General features: G+C 42.9%; 1 protein-coding gene across 1 annotated transcript in view; it reads left to right on the forward strand.

Annotated features, from left to right (window-relative positions):
• Positions 1–9,110: 9,110 nt before the first annotated feature.
• slc7a9 (solute carrier family 7 member 9) overlaps positions 9,111–11,097 on the forward strand; it is a gene marked incomplete at both ends in the record, with an annotated part of 15,142 nt that continues 13,155 nt past the window's right edge. Inside the window, one exon of the mRNA XM_080856009.1 lies at positions 9,111–9,209. Within this exon, the coding sequence (XP_080712135.1) occupies positions 9,111–9,209 (99 nt within the window). The remainder of the gene's footprint in view (positions 9,210–11,097) is intronic.

Below are 11,097 nucleotides of genomic sequence, written 5' to 3' on the forward strand. Positions count from 1 at the left end.
GTCTGTAAGGTTGCACACTTAGCTGCATATTTTAGCTAGCGATAGCAAACGAGCTAGCTTAATATACTGTATCAATCTTGAACAAAACGTCCCAAAAGGCCATTATGAACTTTTTTTTATTTTAATCTTTAAATAATTTTGTGAACGGGCAACCTGCTCCTGGGTATCCCAAGGTATGTGTGGTGTAGTGAAGCTTCAGAATAACGACAAGCAGGATGATATTGACACTCTTTACTAAACTGTCAGCAGCATGAAAGTAGTACGTGACTGGTTCACTCTTCTTCTGCTCTATGTGCGTAAATTAGCTAGGATTGATTGCGGAACAGTGCCTCCTAGTGGTAGCGCAATATAGAACAGTATTAAGTCAAGTCAAGTCTTTTATTGTCAGGTACACAGAACAACAGAGTTGGACTGGGCACTGAAATTCTTAGGACAGGACCCCATACCACACTACCATAACATACCAAGACATAACATATAAACATATAAACATATAAGTACTTCAACATTATATAACATAACATAACTTAACAATAAGTACTGAACATTAGATAAAAATATGAAAAGACAGAGTAGTAGACCTACTAGATAAACAATAAATATACAATATAGATACTAAACATACATACACATACTAAACATAAATACACATGCTAAACAGATACTAAACAGATAAATATACCTACATGATATTTTTAGCTATACTGAACATATTATACACATAATAACCTGGACACAGAGACAAAGACACTTCAAGTGTGTGGGTGGTGCAATATTGCAAATGTAGTGCAAACAGCAGTGAAGGAGTAAAGTGGCGAGTGTAAAGTGATGAGAGTGCATAATTGTTCATTATTGTTCATTTAGGAGGCCGATGGCCTTAGGGTAGAAACTGTTTTCCAGTCTGCGGGTGCGAGACCGGATACTTCGGAACCTTCTACCAGAAGGCAACAGGGTGAACAGTCTGAAGGATGGGTGGTGACAGTCTTTTAGGATCCTGCCACCCCTTCGGAGGCATCTTGTGAGGTAGATGTCCTGAAGGGAAGGGAGTTTCCTGCCGATGATAAACTCAGCGGATCTGACCACAATGCGTAGGGCCTTACGGTCCATGGCTGTGCAGCTCCCAAACCACACTGAGATGCTACCAGTCAAGATGCTTTCTATAGTGCATCTATAGAAGTCGGTGAGGATGTCTGGATTCATGCCAAACTTCCTGAGTCGTCTCAGGAAGAAGAGGCGTTTCCGGGCAGCTTTGATCACCTTGTCAGTGTTGGCAGACCAGGTGAGATCATTGCTGATGTTGACCCCGAGGAACTTGAAGCAGCTGACCTTTTCCACTTCAGATCCGTTGATGTGAAGGGGTGTATGCTCCACCCCCTGCCGTCTCCTAAAGTCCACTATCATCTCCTTAGTTTTACTGATGTTGAGAGAGAGGTTGTTTTCCTGACACCAAGTTGTTAGGGTGTCAACCTCCTCTCTGTAGGCTGACTCATCATTGAGGTTGGAGCTGTGCATTGCTGCACAGTCGTGGGTGAACAAGAACACAACAGTATGCATAAGGCACAACCTGAGAGCAATAACCGGTGATTTGATACAAAGCCATATTATTACATAAGGATTATCATTTTAGATGTATTAATGTCCAATATGGAATAGCAAAGATTACTGCTTTGCAGCATTTGCAGCATTATTATTTTAGTTTTTTTATGAATAAAAAAAGAAAACATTTTAAATGTATATATCCGTCTTTTCTCATACATCTTTTTCTCACAAAAATATACAGAGAAAAATATGTGATTAATCATGATTAATCCACCGAAACCTGTGATTAATTTGATTAAAATTTGTAATCGTTTCACAGCCCTAATAAATATATGTCGTTCACTTATTTGCTTGCCGGTTAAGCAAAGTTACTGTAATAAATATTTTGCTAGCTTGCTGAGGGCGCTCAGTCAGAACCGTTGGAAATGTTGGTAGTGCTTACATACGTCAGTTTAATATTCGGAACAACCGTCATGTACTTTGTGTGGTCTATATTATAATATCATACATATAATAATGATTGTATAGAATATAATATTTTGTGTTGAAATGTCACAAGCTGTTTCCAAAAGCTGGTTCTCTTGACCGATCTTCCCATTTAATGTAGTGTTGGTAGACACATGATAACCATACTGTCCTATCTGACTAAAGGCAAAAAAGATGTGCTGGGCTCTTTAATTTGTATTTAAATTCTTTGATTTGGACATTGCAGCCTAGCCCATACCCCAGGAGAGAGCGGAGGAGATGATTGAATGGCTGAGGCATAACTCTGCGCCGAGGAACCAGTTGGAAAACTACGAAACTACGTGCCGAGTGGCTACGCAGGAACACAGGCAAATCAATTGGAAAACTACGTGCTGAGTGGCTACGCAGGAACACAGGCAAATCAATTGGAAAACTACGTGCTGAGTGGCTACGCAGGAACACAGGCAAATCAATTGGAAAACTACGTGCTGAGTGGCTACGCAGGAACACAGGCAAATCAATTGGAAAACTACGTGCTGAGTGGCTACGCAGGAACACAGGCAAATCAATTGGAAAACTACGTGCCGAGTGGCTACGCAGGAACACAGGCAAATCAATTGGAAAACTACGTGCCGAGTGGCTACGCAGGAACACAGGCAAATCAATTGGAAAACTACGTGCTGAGTGGCTACGCAGGAACACAGGCAAATCAATTGGAAAACTACGTGCTGAGTGGCTACGCAGGAACACAGGTAAATCAATTGGAAAACTACGTGCCGAGTGGCTACGCAGGAACACAGGCAAATCAATTGGAAAACTACGTGCCGAGTGGCTACGCAGGAACACAGGCAAATCAATTGGAAAACTACGTGCTGAGTGGCTACGCAGGAACACAGGTAAATCAATTGGAAAACTACGTGCCGAGTGGCTACGCAGGAACACAGGCAAATCAATTGGAAAACTACGTGCTGAGTGGCTACGCAGGAACACAGGCAAATCAATTGGAAAACTATGTGCTGAGTGGCTACGCAGGAACACAGGTAAATCAATTGGAAAACTACGTGCCGAGTGGCTACGCAGGAACACAGGCAAATCAATTGGAAAACTACGTGCCGAGTGGCTACGCAGGAACACAGGCAAATCAATTGGAAAACTACGTGCTGAGTGGCTACGCAGGAACACAGGCAAATCAATTGGAAAACTACGTGCCGAGTGGCTACGCAGGAACACAGGCAAATCAATTGGAAAACTACGTGCTGAGTGGCTACGCAGGAACACAGGCAAATCAATTGGAAAACTACGTGCTGAGTGGCTACGCAGGAACACAGGCAAATCAATTGGAAAACTACGTGCTGAGTGGCTACGCAGGAACACAGGCAAATCAATTGGAAAACTACGTGCTGAGTGGCTACGCAGGAACACAGGCAAATCAATTGGAAAACTACGTGCTGAGTGGCTACGCAGGAACACAGGCAAATCAATTGGAAAACTACGTGCCGAGTGGCTACGCAGGAACACAGGCAAATCAATTGGAAAACTACGTGCCGAGTGGCTACGCAGGAACACAGGCAAATCAATTGCAGAGGCCATCCAAGAGTTCCCCCAACTCCTGTGTCCAGGCATGGTATGGACCTCAGTGCCCCTCAAATCTTTCTGTCAGTCTCACACTCTCTCTCTCTGACACACACACACACACACACACACACACTCTGGCTCTCTTTCTCACTCTCTTTCAATTTCTCTCTCATTTTGTCTCACATTCTCACAAACACATTCTCTCTCGCACGCACACTCTCTCTCACTCTCTCAAAGATCTTATTCTTTTTGTTTTAATGATATATGATGTAATAAATTATTCTACATTTCCCCTCTCAGATTGCGCAGGACTTCAATGTCCTTCATAAAGACAAAGTGTTTGTGACCTGGAGGAGGTTCAGCGAGAAGCCTCTTCATGTGGCTGAGCAGGAGGGGAAGCTCCACGTGCAGACAGAGTCTTTGTCACAAGGTATAAAATATAACATCGACATAACCCTTAGATTTGTATATTTTGGATTAGTGCATTTTTCGAGCCATAAGCTACTCGTCCGATAAACTATGATACTTATGTCAAACAATTTTCTTTCTTTACAGCCTCCAAAGACTACATTAAGCTGAGGGTTCTGCCAAGCCCGATGCCACCTACAGTCTTCAAGATGGGTCTAAAGACTATGAGGACTACAGTGTCTGACGCCATGATGGCCTTCATCGATCTTAAGCCTGTGGGGGGAGGGGGGAGGGGGGGGGGGGGGTAGTAGTAACGTTTCTTTTTTTGCAAACAGCTGTGCGATAAGGGAATTCGCTCTCTCTCTTTCTCTCTCTCTCATTCTTATTTGTAAATGAAAAATCAATAAGGTCACTTTTGCTTGTTATTATTGTTTTTATTATTCCAGTTATATGTGTGTGTATTCCAGTGATACAAGTGTTTTACTTTTTTTTTTATATATATATATATCTCTCTTTAAATAGTAAATGAAATATTGATTATTATAATTGCTTGTTGTTATAATACTGGCTATGTTATTCAATAAAATCGGTGACATTAATGGTATGCATTGTATGTTATTATTATTATTACAAATATAGTAATTTCATTGATTAAAGAATAACTAAATGAATGGGTTAAATATCAACCCAACAATGGGTTCAATTTAAATCATTATTGGGATAATGGGTTTGACCCAGTAATGGGTTGCATTTTAACCCAACACTTGGGTGTGAATGACCCATATTTGGTTTGGTGAAGCAACCCTTAAACTGGGTTAAAATTCCAACCCAACACACTGGGTTGAAACAACCCAGCATGTGTTCTGTCCTATATTGACTCAGGTACTGGCGAACGTGCCGAACAAACTTTTGGTTTTGAAAACCTTTGAAGCTGAAAACCGTTGAAATGAATGATTTGGACTGAAGTGTGTCCTGTCATAATGCAGCTTATTTGGCAGATAATAACAGACATGTTTAGATGTGTGTATGTGTGTGTATGTGTGTGTGTGTGTGTGTATGTGTTTGTGAGTGACTGTGTGTCTGAGTGTGTGTGTGTGTATGTGTGAGTGTGTGTTTATAAAGCCTTTATCTCCTCAAGACTGGACTATTGTAATTCGCCTTTCTCTGGGATCACTGGCAAGAACAACCAGATGCTGCAATACACCCAAAACAGCACTGCCAGGATCCTGATGAGAGTCTGGAGATATGAGCACATAACACCGATATGAAACAGCCTCCCTGACCACCTAAGGCAAATGCAGACGCTGGACTCCTTTTTAAAAATGGTATTTCGGAAGGCGTTTTTGGCTTTATGAAAAAATAACTGTCACTAAGTTTTCTATTATGCTTATGTTTACTAGTTTTATTTTATTTCATCTTTTATTTCATTATTATAGTTTGTTTGTACTTTGTTGGCACTCTGAGATTCTTTTGAATGAAGAGTGTGTAACAAATAAAATGCATTATTATTATTATGAAGGCCTTATTGATAAGGATCAGTTATTAGGAAATCTTCACGATCAATACAGAGATACTGGTGTGAGTGAGTGAGTGAGTGAGTGTGTGTGTGTGTAAGCGAGTATGTGTGTGTGTCCTGTCATACCATGGCTCATTTGGTAAATCATTTCAGACACATTTAGATTTGAAATGACCCTGGCGTCATGATGGCACTAAGAAAGGACATTACTGTGTGTGTGTGTGTGTGTGTGTGTGTGTGTGTGTGTGTGTGCTGCTATAGGGTGTGTAAAAGCCTTCTAAAGAGATAATCAGTGCTGGGTCTCGTCTCTGATGTGATGTATGTTCCAGACAAGTCAACATGAGAGGAGAGTCACGGAGCTTCACTCAGCCATCAGTACCAGGAAACAGAGTGGAAAGCCACACATGTCACACACACTCACACACACACACAAACTCTCACACACACACACACACACACACACACTCTCACACATGCAGATGCACAAACAGATGATTAACCTTTCCATTATGCTCTTCCACACATACACATACACACTCATTTGCTCACCACACACACACACCAAAGTATGTAAAGCTGGTTTATTGTGTCATAAAGCCATGTCAGTTCTTATGAGGTATGAGGTCTAGTAATGCTAGTTTTATGTTTTTCATGTTTGTAAAGAAGAAGGATTTTTTTTTCCTGGCAGCTGGACGGACATTCATGAAGTTAAGAGTCAATCTTTAATCAGGCAGCCCACCTGAGGAATTAGAGTGTCAGAAGCCCTTTTCTCTGAGGAGAATCATCACAAAATCAGATTAATTATTGGCCCAAACTGTAGGTGCTTCTCTCTATCCCTCAGTGTGTGTGTGTGTGTGGGTGCACATGTGTGTGCGCGCGCCTGAGTTTGGTGTGTGTGTGTGTGTGTGTGTGTGTGTTTGTGTGTGTCAGGGGGAGGGGAGTGGAGTGTGCGAGGAATGCCAGAAGCTTTCCTATAACCTGCTCTGCCCCCCCCCCCACACACACAGACACACACACACACACACACAGAGAATCTGACACTCAGCTCTCTGTGTGCGTAAACTCAGCACACGGCAGATCTCTTCTCCAGGTTTAGTGTTTTCTGCGTCTCTCAGGTGAGTAGAAGCATCATGGTGTGTGTGTGTGTGTTCTTCTCAGTGGGGGAAGACAGAAGAGTTCATGATGTGTGTATGTGTACCTCCAGTGGGAAAGAAAAGAAAGTTCAATGACAGACTAGGGTTAGGGTCAGGGTAGAAGTGAAGTGATGTTGTGGTTGTGGTTGTGGTTGTACGTTCTCATGTTTTTGACGCATCAACTTCCATAACAGCCACAGTAACTGTTCTTCTCTATAGTGAAGAATGGGAAGTATTTAGAGAAGAATGAAATGTATTCAGAGAAGAATAGGATGTATATATATATATTTATTATTCAGAGAAGTTACAGCAGCTGGTGTAGAGGGAGAAGTTACAGTATTGCTATTACGCTTTCCCATGTTTCTGGCGCAGTAGAAACCTCATGGTGTCTGTGTCCTTCTCTCAGATGGTTTGATTCCAGGTGTTACCAAAGTTGATGTAGTGAAAGAAATTACGTTGTGTGTGTGTGTGTGTGTGTGTGTGTGTGTGTGTGTGTGTGTGTGTGTGTGTGTGTGTGTGCGCGCATCATTGAAACTATCCATAACTCTCTGGTAGATTATTCAGATCCAGATGTATGTGTGATGAGGCTTTTCAATATGCTAATAAGTTGGTGGCAAATCAAACAAATAACATGATCTAGTGTTTCCTAGAACTCTGCTAATGTCTACATTAATCAGTGCTTTGGGAGTTTTAAAGTTGAAGCTGTTTGTTGTTTGTTGTTTGTTGTTGTTCATGAGCTGGGTCGCTGGGTGGAGAATGGAGTTTTCCAGCCCCTGAAACACTGATGCCCAAAATGGCCTAACCCATATAGCTGTGTGTTTCACACACACACACACACACACACACACACACACACACACACACACACACACACACACACACACACACACACACACACACACACACACACACACACACACACACACACACACTCACTCATAGCTGTGTGTGTAGAGCACAGTGGGCAGGATGAGGCAATTGTAGGGTTCTTCCTGGTTCCACCCTGAAATGTAGGGATATAAAGCCTAACCATGACTCACACTATAGCAGCTGGGTTTTTATAAAGGCCTTATCGTATATTGATAAGGATCTTCACGATTCAAAACAGAGATACTGGTTGTGTGTATGTGAGTGTGTTTTTGTCAAGGGGGTGTTACACACACACACACACACACACACACACACACATACAATACTTTGGTTTCCAGAACTGGGTGAAATGCTACAAAATCTGTCAATGGAGCTTTACCTGTAGGTAGGACAGCATATAAAAGGTCTGAGTGTGTGTGTGTGTGCACGCTTGTGTGTGTGTTTGTGTGTGTACGCGCGCGTATGTGTGTGTGAGAGCGCGTATGTGTGTGTATACAGACATACACACATATACACAGACACACAAACAGTGGGTGTGTTCTTTTTGTGCTAACACACATAGATCTGTGTGTGCTTGGCTGTTATCATGTTCCCACTCACACACTCTGAAACACACACACACACACACACACTCAGTGGTGTTGGGTGTCTCAGTGAAAGGGGTATTGTCTCTGGCAGAATTAGCCCCATGCTATTTGCCCCACCTGATCCCGCCCTAACCTGTGATTTGTATTCAATCATATCTCTCACATGTTCTGATTGGCCAATCATATCTCTCACATGTGCTGATGAGCCAATCATATCTCTCACCCCAGCTGATGGGCCAATCGTATACCTGCATGGCCCATGGGTGACAGCCCCCTCAGAGGAGTGAATAAACATTAGAGGAGAAAACAGACAATAAAAGAAAACGAAGACTGAAAGGCAGGATGGGGTTTGGTGTGTTTGCGTGTGCGTGTGCGTGTGCGTGTGCGTGTGCGTGTGCGTGTGCGTGTGCGTGTGTGTCTTTTACTGACAGGAGTTTACAGGCTTACACTACAGACAGCTCCAAGCCTTTCCATCAGCTCCCACAAGAACCGCCTGAAACTCTGAACTCCAACTGTAAAAACACACATACAAACACATTACTCACACACACACACACACACTCTCACAGCGTATTTCCCTGTGTTTATTGTGTTTGTGATCTTGACTGACTCTGTGTTGAGAGATAAAACATATCCAGAGATTAACATGGGACTGTGTGTGTGAGTGACTGACAGTGTGTGAGTGACTGACAGTGTGTGTGTGTGTGTGTGTGTGTGTGTGTGTGTGTGTGTGTGTGTGTGTGTGAGTGACACAGTGTGTGTGTGTGTGTGTTTGTGGGAGAGAGTGTGTGTGTGTGTGTGTGTGTGTGTGTGTGTGTGTATGTGTGTGGGAATGAGAGTGTGTGTGTGATTGTAGTGAAGGAATCTCTGGTAGATTAATAAACCACAACACACAGGGTGGATTAGACGCAGGGGGTCAGCCAGGTCCCCTACAAAGACTGTCTACATGTGTGTGTGTGTGTGTGTGTGTGTGTGTGTGTGTGTGTGTGTGTGTGTGTATGTGTGTTTTTAGGGAAGATGGATGAAGAGAGTATAAAGAAGAAAAGTGTGCAAAATGGCAGTGTCTCCTTCTCACACACCCAGAAGGAGGAGAAAGCCACCGTGCTTCAGAAAGAGGTATGTGTGTGTGTGTTTACAGTGGGGAAAATAAGTATTTGAACCCCTGCCGATTTCGCAAGTTTGGCCACTTGCAAAGAAATGTGTGATCTAGAATTGTAATGGTAGGTGTGTTTTAACAGTGAGAAACAGAATATCAACAAAAAATCCAGAAAACTGCATTTTATAAGATTTATGACTTTATTTGCATTTGATGCAAAAAATAAGTATTTGAACCCCCAAGCAAACAGCAAGAATTCTGGCTCCCAATGGCCAGTTATGTGCCCAAGAAGCACACAGATTAGTCCTCATTAGGTCTAACAAGGTATACCTGATCTCAACTGGTGACCTGTATAAAAGAAACCTGTCCAAAGAATCATACTTCACACCTTCAACCTCACCACCATGGGCAAGACCAAAGAGTTGTCCAAGGACGTCAGAGATAAGATTGTAGACCTGCACAAGGCTGGAATGGGCTACAAAACCATTGGCAAGCAGCTTGGTGAGAAGCAGATAACTATTGGCGATTATTCATAAATGGAAGCAACACCAAACAACTGTCACCCGCTCTAGGTCTGGGGTTCCATGCAAGATATCCCCTCATGCGGTATCACTGATCATCCGAAAGGTGCAGAATAACCCCAAAACTACACAGGGGGAGCTTGCCAATGATCCCAAGGCAGCTGGGACCACAGTCACCAAGAAAACCATTGGCAACACACTACGCCGTAATTCTTCAAAGTACTGCAGCATTCGCAAGGTCCCCCTGCTCAAGGAAGCACATGTACAGGGCCATCTGAAGTTTGCCAATGAACACTTGAATGATTCTAAGGAGGATTGGGAGACAGGATGTGTTCAGATGAGACCAAAATCAAGCTCTTTGGCATCAACTAGACTTGCCGCGTTTGGAGGGGGAAGAATGCTGAATATGTCACCATCCCCATCGTCAAGCATGGTGGTGGAAACATTATTCTTTGGGCTGTTTCTCTGCCAAGGTTACAGGTCGACTCCACCGCATCGAGGGGACAATGGATGGGGCCATGTAACGTGGAATATTGGGCTTGAACCTCATTCCCTCATTCCCTCCCATTGAAACGCAACCTTAAGGATTTGGAGAGGATCTGCAAAGAGGAGTGGACCAAAATCCCTCCTGAGATGTGTGTAAACCTGGTGACCAACTACAAGAAATGTCTGACGTCTGTGCTTGCCAACATTTTTGCATCAAATGCTAGTTAAGTCATGAATCTTATAAAATGCAGTCTGTTAAAATACACCTACCATTACAATTCTAGATCACACATTTCTTTGCGAGTGGCCAAACTTGCAAAATCGGGGGATTGAAATACTTATTTTCCCCACTGTATGTGCATCTTTGTGTGTGTTCATGTGCATCTGTGTGTGTTTATGTGCATCTGTCTGTGTGTGTTTATATGCATTTGTGTGTGTGTGTGTGTGTGTGTTTATGTGCGTCTTTGTGTGTGTTTGTGTGTGTTTGTGTGTGTGTGTGTTTATGTGCGTCTTTGTGCGTGTGTGTGTGTGTGTATGTGTGTGTGTTTAATAGCGTCTGTGTGTTAAGAAATAGCTTTCTCTCCTCTTGTTTGTGCCGCTTGCCTCCATCTCCCTGCTGTAAGACCCTGCCAAGCACACAAACACAAACACAGACACAAAAACACGCGCACATCCACACACAGATTTTGAAGTGGTATCAGTGGAACTGTAGACCAAACCCTAACCCTACTAGTCTCAACCACATGTGCCTAACCCTACCCCTAAACCTTAACACTAACCCTAAACCTTAACACTAACCCTACCCCTAAACCTTAACCCTAAACCTTAACACTAACCCTAGCCCTAAACCTTAACCCCACCCCTAAACCTTAACACTAACCCTAAACCTTAACCCCACCCC

Source organism: Sprattus sprattus, assembly GCF_963457725.1.
Source record: "Sprattus sprattus genome assembly, chromosome: 18".
In the NCBI taxonomy this organism is placed as follows: domain Eukaryota; kingdom Metazoa; phylum Chordata; class Actinopteri; order Clupeiformes; family Clupeidae; genus Sprattus; species Sprattus sprattus.